Source organism: Corvus moneduloides, chromosome 8, assembly GCF_009650955.1.
Source record: "Corvus moneduloides isolate bCorMon1 chromosome 8, bCorMon1.pri, whole genome shotgun sequence".
Lineage (NCBI taxonomy): Eukaryota > Metazoa > Chordata > Aves > Passeriformes > Corvidae > Corvus > Corvus moneduloides.
In genome coordinates, this window is record NC_045483.1 from 13,966,254 (window position 1) to 13,987,983 (window position 21,730).

Here is a 21,730-nt window from a genome sequence, read left to right on the forward strand (position 1 = left end):
TCCCGCGATGGCCACGGGGGGGCAGTGCAAGATACTCCACCGCTGCTCCCGTCAGTGGGCTGGGAACAGACTGTAGCCCTTGGCCAGAACTCGGGCAGGGCTCCACTTGCTCCGAGCCAACTGCCCTGTCTGCCTGTCCCTTTCGAGCCTGCTCCTTGGCTTTGCTCTGGCTTGCCAGAAGGGGAGGAGTGACATCTCATCTCTGGATTTCCCCTGAGGGAGAGGTGTTTGTGTGACTGTAGAGAGGTTACAGCTGTGTGCAGTGTGATGGTGCTTGGCAGTAAACGATGGACAGTGGCAGGGAGGGATGGATGATGCCTTTCTAGGCCCCCTCAGTGCATTGCAGCTCATGGAGGAGAAGAGCGATCACAGGCAGCCTCCAAGGGAGTATGCTTGGGACTGCTGCCAAGCATCTTTCCTGCACCCTGCTCTTGTGCTGGCAGTCAGAGAAAAGCCCTGCCTTTGGACTGCTTCTCGGCTGGGACAAGCTTGGGAGTCCCTTGCAGGTGGAGCTGGTCTCTTGCAGGTGGCAGTGCTAACTGGGAACCCCAAGCTGGCACCAAGTGCCCTGGCTTCAGGACTGGGACAGGGTGCAGTGGTGCCCATTTGAGCCCCCTCTTGACACACCCTGAGTTAGGGAAGCTTGCAGCTGCCTAACTGGGCAGTGCAGAGCTGGGAGGGTGTGGAGAGAAGCGATGGGCAGGGGATGGACCCCCATGCCACTCCCATGGTTCCTCATGGTGTTTGGGGTGGGAGGGGGGTGGTCAAAGTCCCTTCAGATCCCTTCCTTGATGAAGGCAGCACCTACTCCAATAGTGTGAGAGCAGGGAGGGGAATAGGGGCAATAAACCTGGGGGGGGTTCAGCCAGGCTGATGCTGATGTTGCCATTTGGATCATGTTCAAGGCTCTGAGCCCTTTGTGGCTGTGCCTGGGTGCTTTGCAGCAATCTTATGGTCTGGCACTGTGGCTGGAGCCCATCTCTTCCCTCATTGCTCCCCTAGATGGAGAGAGGTGCTCCTGCTCCTGCCTGCAGTGAGGCTGCCTGCAGGTGGGCCCTGAATGAGCTTCCACCCTGTTGTCTCCTGCCTGGCCTTGGAATTTGCACAAGGGAGAGTCCAAGGAGGCAGCTGCAGGCAAGGGTGTGAGCAGGATAGGGGGAGGCAGGCAGGGGGCTGTTAATCAGTAATGCAGTTCTTCCAGGGACATCGAAGGAGGGGGTGACAGCCAGAGCCCAGTGGGGTCTTGTGGGGAGGATGTGCGTCCCTTTCTGTGAGTTCATGCAAAGCCCTGTGGCTGCAGCACACCTGCAGCCCCTCTCCTGCCCAGAACTGCTGGATCGATGGTGGTGCTGACCAGCATCTCCCTGGTCTCAGAGCTGCCACAGCAGTACTGAGGTCATGTGGATCCAAGCAAGTGTTACAAGGAGAATGTCTGTTAAACCAGCTGCGAAAATACTCTCAAGCTGTTGGGTGATTCAGGCCTGAGGAAGGGTTTGTGTGCCTTAGAGCTGGGGTGGTTTCTACAAACACTTTAGGTGATCTGAAAGTTTCTTTACAGCCTTTCCTCGAAACTGTGGTGCAGCTGAAGAGGCAGGCAGGAGTGGGGAGTGTTACAGGCAAGGTGGAGCTGGGCATGGGGGATGTCTGCTGTCAGCAACCCCAGGAACCTCACGGCATATGCTATTCCATGCACCTTAGGTGTGTGCATTTGGCCAGCCCAGTGAGCATGGCGTCACCACAAATATGTGTGCTGCTGATTGTTGTGTGAACAAGGCTGTGTCCTTGTGTTCCTACAGCTGGGCTGCACATGGTCCCCTCTCCTCCCACTGCTCCTGCGGGTGAGGAAAGGCAGGGGGTGTGAAAGCGTTTGTGTTGCCAAAAGAATTAACACCCTGCTGTTGTGCCCTATAAATCTTCTGAGTGTTAGAGGTTGGCTTTATCCCCCTGTGTTATAGTTTAATGGTTTCCGTTAGCAATAACCTGTCCCTGTGTTCTTGGTTATTGATTTAAGGTTTGTTGTCAAGGGTGTGAGAGTTGCAGAAAGGCGTTTTCCTGCCACCCAGTCAGTGGCAAAGGCACTGTTGCAAAGAGGAGGCAGGAGTGTGGAAAGCAGTGCAGAGCTGGCTCTCTGGAAGCGTGGCTGCTGGCGGGAGCTGTCTGGAGAGAATTGGGGACAGTGGCAAGGAGAAGCATTTGGAGCACATGGCTCACCCTGTCAGGCAAGCCAGAGGTGAGAAGCAAAACTGAGGCTTTGTAGGAACCCCAGTTCTCTTGGAAACAAATTCGCTTCACTATAGGACAGCCGACCTTCCTCCCTCAAGTAGCAGCATCCTGTGCTGCCTGTGTGAGTGGCTCTGCCCCTAGGTCCAGCAGCCCATGGCTGGGAAACACACAGAGGATGTTTTCCAAGAGGTCACTAAGCAGAGCTGGGGTTTTCACTCTGTTTCTCTTCAAGGCACTCTCAGCCTTTCCCCTTCTGTTCCTGCTACAGACTCCAATCTCCAGCAGTTGTCCCTTCCTGCACCAGGCCCTGCTATCTACAGTCTTCTTCTGGAACAAATATCTAACGGATTGATGCTGATTTCATACCTTCCTTCTCCCTTTCCCTTTTCATTCTCTCGTGCATTAGTATGTTCTGAACATGATCTCCAAGCTAGAAAGCAGCTAGAAGGGCATCCAGATTGGTCTTTCATAGTGGGTAAAACCTGCAAGATGAGGGGCTTGTGCTCTGTGCATAAACTGGTTTGGACCCCATATGCAGAAGGCAGTGGGGCAGGAGGAGAGTCTGACAGCAGCACTCCTTGCACACCTCTGCCTGGGGCTGAAGGCTGCACAGCCCTTGTGCTCGTTGCTTTGCAGAGCTCAACATTTCCTCGGCAACAGCAGAGTCCCTTATCCTCAGGAAAGGTTATTCTGGGACTACGAGCTGGGTGCTGCCAGGTGCGGAGCACCCACATTGCTCTGAGGTGGGTGTGCTTTCCCACGCTTAGGATATTCACACTTAAGATGTTCAGCATACTCATCCTGAAAGCTGACAGGGACCCCAGTGGGAAGAGGTGCCAGGCAGGAACCTGGTTATGGTCCTTGCTGTTGACACCCATTCCAGTCTCTGGGACCACCAGTCCTTGAGATTCAGACTTACTCAACACACCCAAGGGCTCAGAGCTCCTGACCCAAAGCAGAGGTTGCTGCTGTGGCATATCTGTGCCTCCCCAATTTGGGCTCTCTCCACCAGGAGCCTCACAGGGGTACCCAGCTCCAGGGTGCCTGCTGAGAGTGACCATGGCAGTCTGGTGCTGGGATTGCTGCAGGCAGGCTCAGAGGAGCCCCAGAGAGCTGGGAGAGGTGCTCATGCCACTTTGGCATGCAGCATCTGCAGGTTTGGGGCTCCCTCACTCTCACCACACCTACTCTGCTCTCTTACACACCCCTCATCCCAAATCCCTGCCTGCCTGCAAGTAAGCCCTGGAGGCCAGCCAGTGGTTGTGTGTCCTTTAAATCTGTGTTTGTACAGCTGAGAGCCAGGGTTAATGCCCCTGTTCCCTCTTAGAGCCGCTGCTGCAGTTACTGTGTTTGTGTTCGCACTGGGGCAGTCCTCCAGCATCACCCTGTAGTCCAGCGTCTGCAGCTGGGAGTAAGCATGCAGTGAATATCCTGTTGGTGCCTCTAGTCTGGACACCTGCTCCACTCACCCCACAAAATAGGTGCTGCAAGTGCTTTCAGACTCCTCTTAGAAAAAACCTGCAGCTGTAACATGCTACAGGAAGCAGGCAGGGAGATTAAGGAACCATTGGTCTGCAGCTTGGCGATGGCAGAGAATTCATGAAAAAAAATTACATAGGATCTAGAAAATAGATGTGAACTTGGGGAAGTAAAAACCCAAAGCAAAGAAAAACAAAACAAAAAGGCCTCAATCAAAACCACACAAAAACTGCAACCACAATTTTTCTGTCAATCCAGGAAAATTCCCTCCTGACCCTAATCTGGCAAGAGCGTTAAGCCCCATGTGTGAGCAGACCTCTGGGACTGTAATGCTAGGAGCACCAATGCATGAGACCTAGAGCTTGCCTTTAGTTTCCCAAAGGAAGGAAAAACTCGGTACCTTTAGAAGCAAATTAAGAGGGAAATTGGTTATTCTTCATCATCACAATGACCAGCAGAAACCTGGAAGCCTGGGGTAAAGCAACACCTCCTCCAAAGAACCTTAGCCCTGCTGACTCCAGGATCTGTATCCCAGGCTGAGCTGCCCATTTCCAGGGCTCCTTCACTTACGAATTAATGGAGGGAATTCTATCAAACTGAGTGTTAAATTGATCCAGGTTTTTCTGCCTCATTACCTTTCTTGGAAGGCTGGTCCAGAACATCAATCCTGACAGGGGTATAAACTCTCTAATTCACCATCTAAACTTGTTAAATATTTTTTGCCATTATTGTACATTTTACATATTTTCTTAGCATTTTTTATTTACAATTTTCTTTCAGTGGTTCTTCAGAAATACATCTGTCCCTTTTCAGCACCTGTCTGGCCAGAACAAACCAAACTCTTTTAGTAGATTCTTAGTCACCTTGTGCTTGTTTGTCTCAGCATCCAAATAGTTTTTCTCTGTGCAGTGGAAATTTATCCTTCCTGGATGTAGAACTGCAAGTATATTCTGGTGGAAGTCTCACAATGCCTTGCGCAATGGCAATAATGTTTCTGTCTCTGCTAAAAATAACTTGTCTGATGCATCCTAGCATAGTGCCATTCCTTTTTCACAGAAGCATCACGCTGCTGCTTCATATTCATCCTTCAGTGCAGTAAGGTCTTTTTATTCCTTTGTAGCCTTCATTTCATCAGTTTATAGCAAATGTCCTTGCTGTTAGTCCCCAAGTGTTTAATCTGCCCTTTCTGCCATTAAATTTCACCTTACTTCCCTCATCCCTTGACAAGGTCAAGGTCCCCTTCTTCCCCTATGAGGAACTACTACTCTCAGCAATTGCAGTACCTCCCAACCCTCTGCTGCCTCTGCATTTTGGGAGCTTGCACTTGGCTCTTCTGAAATTACCAATGGATTTACTAGCCTGAATTTATTCTCAGAATATGTGGTTAATATCTGTCCTGCAGCCTGGTCATGCTTGTGTCTAATGCAGCCTGGACAGTTTCTCTTGTATCTCCTCTCCAACCTTGGGATTGATCTTCACCTTTAGCAGCAGTTTCTCCTGGTTTGTAGCGCATCATCCTTAACTCTGAACTGAGTGCTTTAGTCTAAGAAACTGGCAGCCTCATCTAAAGGATTATTTCTATTGTGCTGTTCCTGTTTCCTTAGGCATCTCCTCACTCTCCGTGTTCCCCTCATCACCTTTACTGTAACAGAGTTAAACTCACTTTTGAGGTTTGATTGCAGCTGGTTCATTTCTCCTCTCCCCTCACCTCTCTCCTTGCAGCTCTGCATTTGGTGTCTGCTCCTCCCGGCAGGTCTGTTCCCTGACTGATGGAGCAGGCTCACCATTCACGGAAGCCAGGTCTGAAATGATGTTGTGTTTTACGTTACACTGAATCGATACAGAAATCTGCTTTCTGTCTTGTCAGAGGATATCTGAGCACTGCTATTCTGGCACTGTTTACTGCCTGGCATTCACTGTGAAATTAAAGACTCCTATAATTGCACAATTCCTACTCTTTATTCGTCTTGTAGCCTTGAAGACAGCACAGTTTATTCTCAAGGCTACATCTGGTGTGTGTGTAGCCAGCCCCTGAGAATACCTGTGCAGGGTCCTTTCTACCACCCTTTCACACACCTCCTCAGGACGTATCTTATCCATGTCATTCCCTTTTATGTCCTTACAATGACCTGATTTGCTAGCAGTGCTTCACGACTTCCTGCTCTCCTCCTACCGACCAGGTGCTGCCAGCCAGCCTCCACTCCTGCTTATCTCTGCGGCTTTGTTCCAGGTGGCACACTCTGCCTGCGCCAAGTGTTCCAACACATGCTGGGATGCACTGTCCTCTGGCTCAGCACCTTTCTAGTATGCCAACAGTCTGGCTTGCCTGATGTGGCCACAGCAAATGGCAAAACTTGGGGAGAAGCCTACAAAATCAGTAGCACAGGCTGTCACAAAATCTGAGAAGGAGAAAAAACTTGTACTGGGAAAGGATGAGGGAGATAAAGGACATGGTGCTTCCAGTTTAACCTCAAAAGATTCTGGTTAGGTGACGACAGAACCTTAGGAGATAATGCTGGTAGGACAAATGGATTTAACACCTCTCAGCTTAATCCAAGGGAGACCCACCAGTCCATGTGAAAATGCTAAACAAGGTAAATTGAGTGTTACTGGAAAGCTTAGTCGATGGGTGAGTTACAAGGTTGTGAAATCGTGTATGGTATCAATATAGCATACAAGCTCTGTTCCCAGGTGAACTGGTGAGTATTAGAAACTGCATCTTCAAATAGCGTATTTTTAGAGGCAGGAAATATGTAGAGAAGTAGCAGAAAATACACTTTCTCAGTTACCAAGAGACAGTTGGAGCTTGTCCCTAAGTAAAGCTCTCTCTTTCAAGTACCTGGGGGTAAAATGATTCCTGAATCCCACTTATTAACTAGAGCAATGCTGCATAAGCTCAGGAAACAGGACTTTACCAGCTCTAGCCATGCAATCCAGAGCATACATGCTTGATAGAATCATTCAAATAGCCTGGAGCACGACCATCAAAGGACTTGTGAAGTGCACAAAGAACATTGATGGTGTGGTGTAATGAAGATGTGGAAACTGGGCAATGTCTGTGTATCAGAACTTCCAAGACCTGAGATTGCACTTAGCATGTAAGCAAAGCACTTAAATTGTTATAAAAATGCACACTAAGTGAATAAGAGATGATCATAATGTTTGGGGAAACACCTGGTATAAGGAATGAGGAACTACTTCAGGCTAAATTTGGCTTTGAAGGCTGGCTAAGGGACAGTTAGACCTCACTGTGATCCATTTTCACCAGTGGACAAGAATGAGTTCTACTTACAGTCTCACGTGAGTGAAGAGACCTGCAGGATGTATCTGCTCATGAATTGTAGCTGGCACTGGAGGAAAACGAATAAATCAGACTTCTCCGGATGCTGGTGGAGGCAGACTTCAGAGAAGGCAATGCTATTAATGGCCCAGATAAAAGGAATAGGTCAGAGCAGGACAGGATCTCTGGAGTGCCAGTAGCAACCAGGGAAAGAGGGGACAACAGCCAACACCATTTACTGCTATGGACAGCTGTTCTCTTAATCCCCATCTCTATCAACATCTCTAAACATCTCCATGTGATAGCAAGGTTGGTGAACCAGTAACCCCTCCCAGATCCACAAGCTGGGCTCAGTTTTGTCTTTGTTTTCTCTCTCTCCTGGTGCTTTGACTAGTGGCTAATTCCTCAGACCTCAGTGCTTCCCATTTGACTATTCACTTCAGAGCTATCTATTAATGAAATGTGTGTAAGTTAACAGGGACTGAAACCTGGTCTGGGACCCTCAGCCACCACCTTATTATTTCAGCAATATTTCTCTCAGCATGCTTGAAGACACATGTTGGAGTGAGGCAGTTACAAGGCTGGACCCAAACTTCAGTAAAAATTTTATATATACCCATTGCTTTTAAACCACAGCTAAAAAATGTTTGGATGTGCACAACTGAGTTTGGTGATAGTAGCCTCTAGTCAAGGTCATTTTTCTGCACTGTTCCTCCCTTGAAGCTCGCTGTTGGGCCCCTGAGTCCCTGTAGGCTTCCCCCTACTGTGTAAAACATGTCTTTATTAGTAATCTTCATGTTTTTAGAAAGCTGTTCTTTGAAAATTAATTTGGCTGCCTTAAATGTGTTGGGTTGTGGGGTTTCATTATTTTTTTATTTAACTTGGCAGAATTTGGGATTTTCTGTATTTCTTCTTTGGCCATGCTTATTCTTTTTGAAGTTTCTTTTCTCTTTTTTCCCTTCTAAATGTCATCTTTTTTCTACTGATTAACTGTGCCAGACTTGGGATTATTTATTATTTTAGGTTGTTGTTAGGATACTTCGAGTGATGCCATATTTAAAGCTTTAAATGAAGGGTCTCAATGTCATTGCAAGCATTTGTCCTTTCATCAGCTTCTTTAAAATCCTCTTTAATTACTCTGCTGACTTCTACACTTATTCCCTTTGGAAGGAGAATATCCCCATTTCCCTTTTAAATTACATTGCACTGCAGTGTACTTTTCTGTTGCTTTTTCCTCTCCTGCCATAATATTGCATTTGAGCACATTGTGTTCCTAAAGACAAGGTGACTCTTCATTATTACATTTCAAACTCCCTCCTATGTACTGCTTGTGACTAAATCAAGAGTTCATTCTCTACTTGGCTCCTCTGAGTGGTCATTCTAAGAAATATCCATTTATGAGGGCTAAAAATGCAGTCTTTGCATCATTCTTTGACATGGTGTCTACCCAGTCCGTATGGGCGTAATTAATGTCTCCCATTATCTTTAAGTTTTCTCCCCTGACAACCTCTTAAAGTCCTCCAGTTGCTTTTCATTCCACTATCCTAATCAGGTGGTCAATAGTGTATGCTCAGTATCACTTAGGCACATGTCAACGCATAATTGCTCTCTAGTAGTTTAAACAATATCCCAGGTGTGCTTTTTTCCCCCCTCCTTTCCCCCCCCTTTTCCTCTTTCTTTTATTTTCTTTCTGGAATCTGGACAAATACTCTGCTACTGGCCTGAATAATTTTCTGTGGCTTCACATCTTGAGTTGCTACTCTGGCAATCATTTTCCTCCTGAAATGAGACAAGACCTTACATTGGCTTGGGTGGTTTTCTTTGTTTTGTTTCTTTTGTTGTTGTTGCTTTTTTAAAATAAAATTCACGTGTTTGATGTCTAGCTCTAGGCTTTGCTCCATGAAAATGTCTTCTTTCACCAGCTGTTTCTTCAGTTTGTTGAATATACATTTGTTACTTGAAAGAAAACTTTTATCACCTAGAAGGGCAGAGATATTTTCTATCTGCATGCAGTCCCCCACCTCTTCTGTAATGCAAGAAGCACTTTATGGTCATTGCTTGTAAAGATCAACCTACTGTGTATGAAGACATTCAGCTTTTTTATACCCATACTGTTCTTCCCAGGGTGATGGGTATGGTGATCATATTTCCTCAATCTCCATTCAGAAACTGCAGTGCATTTTCCACTTTTCACTTCTTGATTATGAGAGCCAGCTTAAGCACAACATAGCACATTGCATCAAGTAAGTCAGTAGTTTCATATCTGAAAGGCTTTAAAGTTCTTGATTAGTCACTTGTCACTGAGCCTCCAGCACCTCCCTCATGCCTTCACGGTGACCACAAACACGTTTAACATTGAGCAGACTTTTGAGTGTGGCTGTGGGTGCAGGACATGAACATCTGAAGCCATTTTGAGTGCTGCCTTCATTCTTGTAGTGTATATGTATAGAGGTTTTATGACGAGCAACTTAAAATTTTCAAACTTTTTGCACCCTTCATTTTGGGGACACTGCACCTCTCAGGTTGCTGGTGTGGAAAGCTTGTAAGGTGCAACTGCTTGTTCTACTTGCTTGTCTCTTAGGATGCACCAAGCCTCCCTCTGAGTTACCTGCATGCTTAGTTGAATTAATGTTTTGTTGTTTCCTGTTTCTACAGCATTTATAGTTTTGGCCAAGCTCCTTAATGAGCTGACACACACAGAAATGCCATAGTCTGCTAATCACTCTGCTAAGAGCTTTGGAACCACACTGCAATTTGCCACCATTCTTAAAAATTTCATAGAATCAAACCAAAGTTGATTAAGTTCCTATGAATTTCCTGACAGTCAGTAGTGGCACAGACAAAAAATAGCTGATCCTGTTCCCTTAAGTGAGGGAAAAGCAGCACCCAGCAGTTATCTGTTCCTTTGGCAGCAAAATGGCTCATCCATCATGCACATATATGACCAATGGTGCTGCTTCACATGGATGTCTCATGCTTCGTGTGTGCCAGGGACAGTGGCACTGGAGCAATGCATGCAGAGCATGAAAACTGTCTCAAGTCATGCTGCACTCTTAAGTCAAACGTTGCAGACAACTCGGCTGTCACAGCTCTACCCTGGTTTCAGGTGAATGTTTCCTTGTCCCCTAGAAACAGTTAGAAGCTGACCTAGTGTTCACCTTGCTGCATCACCCTTCCTTTTATTACAAAGGTGATCTTTTTTAGTCCATTTATTCAACCGTCCAGCTTTCCTGTTCCTTTAATGGGGATAAACTCCCTGCTGTAAACCCCAGATTATTCCCATTCACCTTACAAATCTATTGCTTTCTATTTATATTAATATTACAATTTCTGACAATACATTGTCTCTCGTGCACTGAAATCCATCCTAAACGTAATGAATATCTCTCTGCTCTCAGGCTGATAGTCTGTCCATCTCTAGTGAAGCTGCTATTGCATGTGACAGTGAATCCCTTTGAAAAAGGGATCAAATTGCATCCCTCTTCATCCATCCTGCACACACTCCATAGTGCTTCTCAGGCTCCTGCCCAGCAGTATAAATCACAGTGTTGCCCTAACTGCTATCTGTGGATGATTGTATGTGTCATTCCATGCCATTGTCAATGGCCTCTTGTCTGCCAGTCTCATCTCTTGCAGGATGTACAGTTGTGCTCATTGTGTCAAAACATGGCCCACAAACTTTGCTTGGATGGAGTGACTTTTGGTGCTCAGCAAATACTGAATATGTTGTTAAATGTTGTCCTCCCGCTGACTTGGGTAGACTTTCCAAAGTGCAGTGTTCCTTTTGCTGGACACTCTCCTTTGCCTGTGATCAGTCACGGCCTCCTCCATGATGTCACTTTCTGCCTTGTTAGGTTTTATTTCAGTGTAGGCTCACATACATTTGTGTGAGCTCCTCCTTGCAATGGGCATGACACAAACATTTGGACTTGGCTTGCATTACTTGAACTGTGAATCCAGTTTGCCACAGGGAATAATCCAATCCTGGCGAGAAAACTAAAGAGTTAGCACCTCTCTCTCTCTCATTGCCATAAATCATTTAACAAAGGCAATATATTGGAATTATGCCACATTCCTCAGAAGAAGGTATGTTCCTCCTTAACTTTCAGTGAGGTCTCATTTGTTGCTCTACTTGATGGGATGTAGTCTGTGTTCACTTCTGCTTGGCTGGGGCTTCTCAGAGGATTGGGTCACCATTCAAAAGCTCACAGAGTCTGGATAGAAGCTGAGTTGGTGTGATACGATAAATATACTTTGCTTATGATGGGCAGAAGGTTACAAAATTGAATTTGTGCCTTGTTCTCACTTCTCTTTGTTCATACTTGTGCTTTGGTGCTTCCTTCCTGAGACTGTGGTACCTCTCATTTCCACTGGACAGGTATCTTTCTCACCTTTCTGTGCTTCCCACGCTATCTCTCCACAGCAGGAGCTCTGCCTAATCTGGGCCCTCTCCAGTACATGAGGTGTTACCCTAGGGAGAAATCCCAACTTCTTGGTCTGGTGCCCACAACGAGGGCTGACTGAAGCAAAGGAAGCTACAAAACATCCACGGATTCTTTTGTACCCTGTCTCTGAGAGATCCATCACTGACCTGTAGGTTTGCGAGCACTTGGCAGGGTGCTGCTGCCTGGAGCAGATGCACAGAAAAGGTTTTGCTGAAATAGCCCAGTTAAGAAAGAGGATAGTCCAAGGCTGCTTGTGCAAGTCTCACTTTACTGCAGTTGGCCCATTTCATTCAGACATCTGCTGTGCTGATGGAGGAGGTGCCATGTTCAGAACGGGGTTGCCTTGAACACCAGCCACACAGGAACCAGTCTGTGGCAAATCAGCAATTTACAGTCTATCCCCTTCTCCCATTCCTGTGTATTCCTTCTGCAGGACCACAGAATCAGGCAATTAATGGGCAAGAGGGTAAATCATGCTTCTGCTGAGTCCCATAAAAGTCATGTGATTATATAGGGCCATTTTTAACTCTCACTACTTCCCTGCCTCTGGCATTTCTGCAGCTGTAATAATACTGGGTGTGGTGCGAGACTGTGTGAGAAGACCGGTTTCTGCTCAAACATCTTTCTGAGTATTTTCTGTTCTTATGGCAAAACGGATGTTGGGGAGACTTGCTGTAGGATCTGCCTTGAAAGTCTTACCTCTGAGATGCCAGGCCCTGCTCGGTGTTAAGTGAAATTGTCTGCAGCTCATTAACATCAAAGCATTTTCTCCACTGGTCTGGGCGGCTCAGTAGTAACCAGCAGATGGACCAGAGAACAGCTACACTCTCCACTAAGCTCTGCCTGCATACAATTAACATCAAAGGGGAGCCACTGTGAAACGGGGAAAACAGTGCTCCAACTGCAGCAAGTCTCATGGCTCGTGGGAAATGGGGGAGTGCCAAAGCTGTGTCCCAGCTAGAGAGCTTGTGCTGAGATGTTTGCAGGAGCAAGTACAGGAGTGGCTGCTGGGGCATGCTGATGGTCCTGGCCAGGAAAATGGTGGATTCACTTTGGTTTGAACAAACCTCCCTGACGGCGTTGGTGGCAGCATGGTGCAAGCTCTGGTTTATCAAACTTGGTCCAGTCTAATTCTAGGATCAAGTCAGATCTGCCCATTGCCTCGGTAGTTTCATGATTGCTCACTTAGTTGGTCACTCTCGATGAGACTCTTGAGGCCAGTCCCACCATTCTTTATACCCTTTTTCTCCATCTCGCTGAAAACAAAAGTTTTAGCTTGTGATTCCAGATGCTGCTGCTCTTTTATAAAGTGGACCTTGGCCCTTTGTTTGCTCTTCCCCACAGGAGGCCTGTGGTATTAAACCATTTTTTAGATTACAGGACTGTTGCATTTCTCTAGCTCTCAAACAGTTTCTCCTGCTTTATGTACTGGGTCTTCTGGTTCATGCTTTCCTCATCCTCTTCCTCCCTGTTTTGGTGGTGGGTAAGAAATCCAAACTGTTGGTATTTATCATGCTAACAGTCTGTAATTAGCCCTGTGGAGGGCAACATGTTATGGAAAATGAATGAATTTTTATATGGGTCCCAGTCAGGAATCAGGAACTTTATGGTAGGTTCAACACCAGCACAGGGTAGAACCATGTGGCTGTCTCAAAGAGTTTGCTGTCTAAACATCAGTCTAAGAACAGAGGATTGCAAAAAACCCCAAACTGGAACTCTCTAACAATTAGTGCTGGGAGTTCACCCACTGCTCTGGCTGCTGTGCAGACTGCAGACAGAAGTTACCTGCTGGAGTTTAAAGCATTCATGTTGCAATCCCTTTGTTTAGATTATCTGCCTTTCAGGGAATACATACTTCTGTGATTAGTACAGTGCCTAACAGACTTATGAACTCAGGCTCTAGTGAGACACGTCTGGGCTTTGAGTCGAAGGAAGACTCCCCACTTCTGGATATGAAGACATGCAGACCCCAATGGCTCATCACATTAAAAAAGGGGTGGAACAAAGACCAGGATACCACCAGCAACTGGAATGAGATGCAGCTAAGGAGACCATTCCTGAGCAAGGGTGCCCAAAGAGCTTTCCCACTATTTGTGGCATAGAAATTCTCCATAGGTCATGCTTTCCTTTTTTTCACTGCTAATGGCATTCAAACCAGGACTGGGATTCCCTAAACCTGTCTGCTCTGCTCACGAAAACAAGCTACACTTTGCTGCCTTGCACGGAAGCTGCATCTTGAAATGGGCTTTTGCCTCTTGCTGCTCTAGTTGCTGTCTGCTATGGGAAGTTCCACCTCCTACAGTGAGAAATCATCCTCTGACTTCCTCTAGGAGAGAATTAAGAGCCAATCAATAATGTGTCCTTATGCTACCATTGGCCTTCAGATAGCTCTGTCCACCTTTTCCCCACTGCAGCTTCCCTGGTAGATTGGCAGAGCAAGCACACTTTGGGTTTGCATTCCTTTTGCAGGGCTAGCCAAACTGAGCTGTACTGATCTCCTTTTGTAGGACAGGTTCATTGCTCTTCTACCTGCCTGCACTAAGAAACTCTTGGAATTCCCTTTGAACAGGACAGGTGGCTTACTGCAGCTGCAACAACACCCAAACAGCCAGCTCAAACAGTTCTTTCTCCACAGGAAATACCTTATCGGGGACATCCTAATGCAGCTGCATTTGACCAGCCAGCTATGCACAGCCAACTTTGAGCTCTACGCTTTTCTAACTCCCTAATCATGTGTGGCTGGGCAAGGTGAGGGTGATGGCTCTGGTGGTTAGGTTGGGGAAATAAAGGCTCACAGACCTTAATCTCTGGCCTCATGGCAAGGTTTGGAGTAAGAGATTTCACTTTCCAGTCTCATCCCCTGAGCTTGAAAGAAGCTGGTGCCAATGTTCCTGTCCTCCTGCACAAGCACCAGGCAGTGCCATGCCTTCTCTAGACTGTCAGTGCATTCCCTGCTTGCTGTCAGAACTGGTGTTACTGCATCACCAGTGCCCTTACAGCATCTGAGCTCACCTGGAGTGAGGGCCTTCTTCTTGTGGTGCAAGGCTGCAGCACAGGCAGTGGCTGAGTCACGGAGCTGTCAATGCGGGATCTCCCAGCCACTGCAGGCACGTGCCTCCCCTTTGCATCATGGCCAACAGGCCTGGGGGTTTTAAAACTACACCGTGGAGCAGATGAGGAGGTTTCATCTCTTCCTGATGGAAAACTATGTGGCCCCTTCAGGGTTGGAATGTCCCCTCAAGGAGGGATTACAGCTCTGGGCACAGTGACCCCTCAGGAGTGGGGTGTCCCCTCAAGACACAGTGACCCCTCAGCGGTGGAACGTCCCCTCAGGACACAATGACCTCTCAGAACACGACGACCGCCCAGGGCGTTTCCCCTCCCTCACGACTGGCTCCGGAATTCCACAGCGCCCCCTAGCGAACCGGTGCAGCGGCGCCGCACGTGCGAGCCGCTGGCGGGCTGGTAGCGCATGCGCGGGGCGGGGCGGGCGCCGGGCGCGAGTGGGCGTGTCAGAGCGCGGCGCGCGCGGCCCTCCCTCCCTGCCCCCCGCCCCGCCGGCCGCCACCGCCCCCGCCCCGCCCCCGCCCAGAAGATGGCGAGCCCGTGCGGGCGGCAGCAGTGCTCCATCCAGAGGCGCGGCGTCCGCCACCAGCTCGATTCGTGGCGACACAAGCTCATTCACTGTGTAGGTGAGGGACGGCGGCGCGGCGGGGAGGCCGGGCCGGGCCCCGCGGCGGCGGGAGGCTCCGCCAGAGCGGGGGCCGTGAGGCGAGCGGCGCCGCGGCCTGCGGGCCCGCCCCGCTCCGCTCCCCCTCCCCGCCGGCCGCCGTGAGGCGCCGCGCCGGGCCGGGCCCCGCCCTGCGCCGGAGGGGGGGAGCCGGGAGGGGGGTCCTGCCCTGCCCTTTTGTGCGGCCCCTGTCAGCGCCGCGCCCGCTCCTCCCCGCTCGGCACGGCCCGGCCCGGCCGCGGCCCCTTCAAACTTGTTTACGGCGGGGCCGCGCCCGGCGGCGGGGAGCGGCCCGCCTGTCACTGCCCAGGGGCGAGCCCGGGCCGGCCCGCCTGCCCCCGGCCCGGCCCGGCGAGGCGGGAGGGAGCGAGGCCGCGGAGCCGGCGGGAGGAGCGGCGGGGGAGGCGGAAAGTTGTGGATCGCGGTGCCGGATTGACGCCGTGAATCCGGAGCGGGGCCGCAGGGTTAAAAGGATGTGTGATTGCTTTTCTGTTCTCCCCCCCACCTCCTTTTTTTTTTTTTTCCCCTCCTCCTCTCCTTTGCGCGTTTCTTGTTGGGTAGGCTCCATGCAGTCGAATGTTTGGGGTTTTGAAAAAGAAGTCCCTTTCATCTCGAGTAACTTTTTCCATTCAAACATACAGATTTTGCCCTTTTCTCTTTCCCTAGTAGGAAATTGAGATCTTTTCTATGCGTCCCAACATTCACATAAACGTCAGCTCTAGGCCAGTAATTCAGTGTGTGTCTCCAAAGAAAAAAGGTTTGAGAACAGTAGACTGTGAACTTGCAAAGTAATCTTAAAAATCCCTGCCTAGAGCATTGGTATGTTTCATCTTGTTTGGCCTTCTGTTTCTATTTGAGCACAAATCCTCGTTTTATTTTTAAATATGCAAATATGGCCATAATCTGCCAGTGACTGCTCAGCATAGGTAATCTGTAGTAACAGTCACAGATTCACTTTAGTTCCTTGTGTGCAGTTAAACCTCTTATTGTCAGTTAGGTCAGCATCCCAGTTCATTATCAGGGATTTGAAACACCATTTTTGGTTACACCAGGATGTGTAACTGCTGCTGTGTATGTTTTTGACTTCATCTAAATGTTTAATTTTCTGCCATATAAAAGTGTGCTCTAGATGCTTGTTAACTTCAGATTAATTCAAGCAATTAATTTATTTTATGCATAAAGCAATTGAAGGACAATATGTTACTGAGAAACTCACACTACATAAAAGTGTTGGGTTTTCTTTCCAACGAATAATTGCTATTTTTAGATTCAGTTTGCGGGATTTTACTTTGATTCTATCTCTGTTACATTCTATTCCACCTCTCCTTGAACCAGATTTATTTTACTTCTGTCTCCTTCTCTCGATTCCTCTTTCATCATGCTGCTGGGGTTCAGCTGTTCTAGTTCTTTTTAAACTCCCTATTTGCAGCATGTCATCTTGTCTTCCTCTCAGTCCCTGCTGCTCTAGCATTGGGTCCTTGAATCCTCCAGTGGAGCTGTCCTGCTGCTTGGAGTTTAACTAGATAGCTGTGAGGAGTAAATTTGGAGGGAAAGAAAGAAAGAAGGAAAAAACCAAAAAAGAGTTTCAAAGCTGCTGTTGAAGATCTTTTGTTGGGGTGAAATGCAGGAATTGTCTCTATTCATTGTGCTGCTCTTTGGGAAAATTCTGGGTAGCTAGAGAAGTTTATGTCATCTACACACTCAAAGAAAACACTACGTTATTGAAGTTCTTAGCAACCCGAAGTGCTAAAACTTAAACCAAACACCCCACTCCACCCCCATTAATACACACCCTGTTCCATTTCCCTAAAGCCATATAAATTGCCAGCTTCTCGTGAAGTTGCTTTCTCCCCTTGTGCCCTCCATACTCTTCCTCATACCTAAATTTAATACGTTTTCTTCCTCCAGAAGATTTCCCTCTCTGAAAGTCCCTCTGTGTGTGTTTAACAAAAGATACTGTGAACACTGTTAAGCACAGAATTGTCTGGGGTTTTTGGGAGGTAAAGTACAAAACCATTTAAGAAAAATAAAGTCCAAAGTGTAACAGTGCTCTGTGACTTTTATCTTGATGGCACTATGTCGTAAATAGTTTCAGCTTCAAATTGATCAGCTTTATGAGGTTTCAGGATCTGCCCCGTTCCGAGTATGAATCTTGCGTAAATTGTTGGGTCATGTAAATGTGTTAATTGTTACCTTTTTTGTTTTCATATTTTTATAACATTATAAAAGGTTTATTGCACTAGCCCAGGATCTCCAGCTGAAGTTATGTTGTGAATCTTAACCCCTTGCTCTAAATATACTTGTCACCTTTTTAAGTGAATTTTGACAATATTCCTCGAGATTTAGAAGTGGACTGTTAAATTATGTAATGTTCTGTTCACCTTGGCCGTTTGTAGAAATCTGTGAGAATTTTTTCCTGTAATAAACACTCTGCTTTCCACTATTTATGTATCAGTATGGGAAAATCTTTCATGTTACTTCAGAACTATTCATTCATATTTAGTTCCGAAAGTAAATGAGGCATGTGGGATTTTCTGTGTTAACATCTTTCCCTGAAAAGTCATTCTAATACCACACCATGTGGCATTCAGAAAAAATATACCTGTGGTTTGAACTAGTGCATTTGGCAATAAAAATGGCTTAAGTAATTCACTTTCCTCTCTTGTTTCTTGGTTCTGCAGTCAGCTGCTCCTTTGGACTGTGGGTTCACGGCAATTTGTCAAACTAAGCTTGTGCTCTTAAGGGAGCAAAAACACAGAGGGTCTGACGGACCACCTGTCCAAAAGGAGCCGATTCAGGGGAGCTGTCCTAGCGGAAAACATCTTTTGGAGGGAGTAGAATAATTTTCTGCTGGTATAGTTCCCTGAACTGGCTGGCTGTCAGGTCAAGCAAATACCAGCACTCGCACAAGGAAATGTGAGAATGCAAAGCTGGTGGAAAGGAAAAGAGTGAGAACACAGCCGCAGAGATACAGATCAGCTTGAACTGTCACAGAGTTGCATCTTTGGTTGTCCCAGTGTGGCTTTTTGTGGGAGATAGCTCAGGGAACTGATCTATCTGAAACCTCCCTTCACTGTCATGCATTTCATCCCCTTTTTGTGAGGAGGGGAGGTGGTGAGGCTGGTGGAGCTTAGGTCTGTGAGCAGTTCTGTTGATCAGTGATGAAATTACGGGAGCAGCATGTCATTGCCTGGATATGGAAGGAAGTGTGGAGAAGGGGTGTTTAAGCTTTCTTAGCAGTGAGTTCTAATGGGACTGTGGAACCACAGTGCAGGGGTAGGTGGGACTGGCACCTGGATCTTGATGCCCTGGTAGGGCTTTATAGAGACACAGTGTGTCAGATGATAACTATCTGATGCTGACATTTGTTTTCTCTGTACCAGTCTTGAGTATTAACATCTTTTTCAGTGGTCAAAAGCAGACAAAGGCATGTGGTGATTTTAATTTTTTTTTTCTCTCTCCCAGCCTCTAATCATCTTCTGTTCAGACACTTGCTGAGTTTGAAATGGTTGATGAGGTTGGATCTGCTAAGGAATGGGGAGTTTGAGGAAGGAAATAACCCACAGATCCCTGAAACCCTCCTGACATCTTTTATACAGGCAGTAATAGCGTGGCAATGCTGTGTGGTCACTGGAGTAGTAGTGTGAGGTGATTGCGTGCATTTCTTCTAGCTGGTGATGCTTGGCCCTTTGTTAAATATTAGCTGTACTCTTGGAGACTCCCTGACTGAATTATGGTCTGTATTGGGGGTGTGGGGGCAGGGAGGGAATGGTTCACTACTCTTCAGCAGTGATCCTAGTTTTGGGAGCAAGATGAGGATTTCAAGGGAAAATCTGTAACACTCTTATAAGATTTCCAATCATCTTGAGCTCTACCAGTGTTTCATTGAAATGCTGCTTAGCTGTTGATTTTACTCTTATGCTGTCAAAATATGCTGAAGTAATTGCCTTTTTTTTTTTTTTTTTTTAAGTTATTGTTGCTGATGAAATACTGCAACCTAAGTACCTGATCTTTTTCTGTTTAGTTCATTGTATAGTGGTGGTCTTCTGTGACCTTGGATATTTAGGATTAAAGTGTGGATTCTGAGAAAGAAATATGATATATCAGGAAGTATTAGAAGCTAATAATAATCAAGAGAAGGTGTATTGCAGTTGAATAATTCTGAAATCTTTATTACTTTTCTTATCTTGATTATGGCTCCTGTATAGCTCCAGCTTGTGTGTGATATGAATTAGCTGCTGCTTCTAAACAGTTAGCTGTGTTATCTTGTTTTGGAAGTAGGCTTGAGTCTCCAAGTGTTTAACGTAGTTCTAGTTCAAAGGTCAGATTGTATTTCTTTGTTCCAAAATGAGAAAGCTTATTTATAGCTGTGATGTTGATGAAAAATAAGAATAAAAAGCAAGTTAAAGTTTAAATGTAGGGCTGTTCTATACTGGTATTTGTTTTAGATACACCCCCAGCCTTGTCCCCAGCAAATGTGTGAGTGGTACTGTTTGCCTTATCTCAACCTGCGTGCAACGTAGCTGCAGCTTGTGGCTTTTTTTATTAATATAAATCCATTGTACAGCAGTTTTACAGTATAGTAGCTGAAGGCTTGTTCAAGAAGATCTGTTCTATGCTCCAACCTTTCTGCTTGTTAGCGGTATGAATAGAGGGAAGGAGAATTACCCTTTTATGACAAAGTTATGCCAGGAAAAAAATCTGAGGCAACTGTCATTAAAAATAAAAATCCTTAGTTGTAAGGAGTAAAGTTTACAGTTTGATATTTAGCTTTACTTTAAATGTGCATGGAAGGATGGTATGTGTCTGAAGAACAGTAGAAGTTGAACTGTGGGGGATGAATCTGTTCCAAATACCTCTTTGAATTCACTACAGATCACTGTGGATTTGCCCTTGTTTCCCTGCTTGCAAATGAAGAATAACTTCTCTACTTTCAGGGACGATGTCAACCAATGAAAAGCATATTCAAAAAAAGTCTTGATAATCACTTTAAATTATACCATCTTGAGGTCTACTTCTGATGTCTGTGACATGAAAATTCAGACTAGGCCTAATCATTTGGTTTGTTTCACATTTCAACAAAAATGTATTTTAATTTGTGTGAGGTAAAAACAGTCATTGCAAGGTGGGAGGTTTCCTTCTTGGGATATGTTTGTCCTACAGAAAGTATAGGTGTTTGAACTTTTTAATGGAGAAATAATGACATTCAGAATTCATCTGCTCTAATGGAACTTCCAAAATTAATTACAGTAATCCATTCCAAGCATGTAGAAAATAGTAAAAATCCACCTAGATAAAATCTTTTTAGCATTTTTGTTGGGATGTATATATTACAGATTTACAGTTTCATGGTACAGCACCATTTTAAAAGAGTACCTGAAGGACTGCTCCAAAATTTTAAGCCATTTCTTCATAGTTTGTGCCCTATGTTGATGGTAGGCCAAATACTGTTATGTACAGAAGTCCAATAACTGCACTTTAATTGAAAATGGGAGATAAAAAATTCCAATTTCCATGCTCAGTTGTCTAAATCATTATTGCGTGGTACTTTCATGACTCAACATTCTGCCATCTTAGGCTATCGTACATCCAGGCAAGTATTGTCATGTGTCTTTATGGGGGTTTTGGGGTTTGTTTGGTTTTGGTTTTTGTTTGCTGTTTGTTTTTGTCTGAGAACTTGTGTTCTTCCATTGCTATTGTAAAACCACGAGAAGAATATTTCCTAGAAGTCAGTTGAGGCAAGGTGTGAGGAAAGACAGGCCTTTAATAGGATTAAAGAAAATTAGCCCTGTAGTCTTACAGGTTGGGACAGAGCAAACACTACTGCAGTATTTTACAGACTTCCAATCCTCTGCTCATCCTTCTATGTGTATATGTTTTCAGTCTTTAGAGGATGAGGCTTTGGTTCTCAAAGGTTACTGGGATGGTATTTATATCTCTGAGAAATACACAGCTTTTGGGATTGTCTGAGGGCAGGGTTGGATGGGATGGGATAGGCTGAGCCAGTTTAGGGTCTGCCTCTGGCTAAGAGGGGTTGTTAGTGCTTATTTTTACTAAACTGACAGAAGTCTGCAAAACCAGCTAATCTTCTGGTGATGCGTAGTAACCTGAGTCATCCTAGCTGGGAATGAGATGATCAGGAGAGCTCATCCGAAACACTTGATGGGATCATATCTCTGGGGGGAAGGGAAGTGGGTAGAATAGCCTATTCCAAAGGCACAAAGTCTTCTAGTTTGTATCTTGTTTCTTGTAACCATGTTACAGACTATGGTTATGTTTGACAGTAGTGCTGTCTAAACTGGCTTAAATAGTGCCCTCTGTTCTAGCGCAGCTATGTGTGGCAGCTTGGTGAAACAGTTCCCTGACTAGACCTGACTGGAAAACTATTTTTTTAAATTTTTTTTTTTGCTACAACATGTGCAGAGGAAGAAGTGGCAGAGAATGAGGAGTTGAGACTATTCAGCTGGTATTGTAACACATGCAAAAATACATCTTTCACTGAGTAGGTGTTAATTTTTGTGTGCTTCATGTTCATTACAGAAGCAGGAAGATTGAAGCAATCTCTGGCTTCAT

At 46.1% G+C, this 21,730-nt stretch overlaps 1 protein-coding gene across 10 annotated transcripts in view; it reads left to right on the top strand.

Annotated features, from left to right (window-relative positions):
• The first annotated feature begins 15,002 nt into the window (after positions 1–15,002).
• The window catches only part of LCOR (ligand dependent nuclear receptor corepressor), a 90,912-nt gene continuing 84,184 nt past the window's right edge, over positions 15,003–21,730 (top strand). For 3 of the 10 annotated variants that reach the window (XR_004241576.1, XM_032116650.1, XM_032116659.1), the window contains exon 1: positions 15,003–15,119. Coding sequence is in view for 2 of the 10 variants with exons in the window: in XM_032116650.1 (XP_031972541.1) it covers positions 15,023–15,119 (97 nt within the window). In the remaining 8 variants the exon portion in view is untranslated. The remainder of the gene's footprint in view (positions 15,120–21,730) is intronic. The other 7 variants (XM_032116655.1, XM_032116653.1, XM_032116658.1 and 4 more) reach the window with 5 other exon arrangements.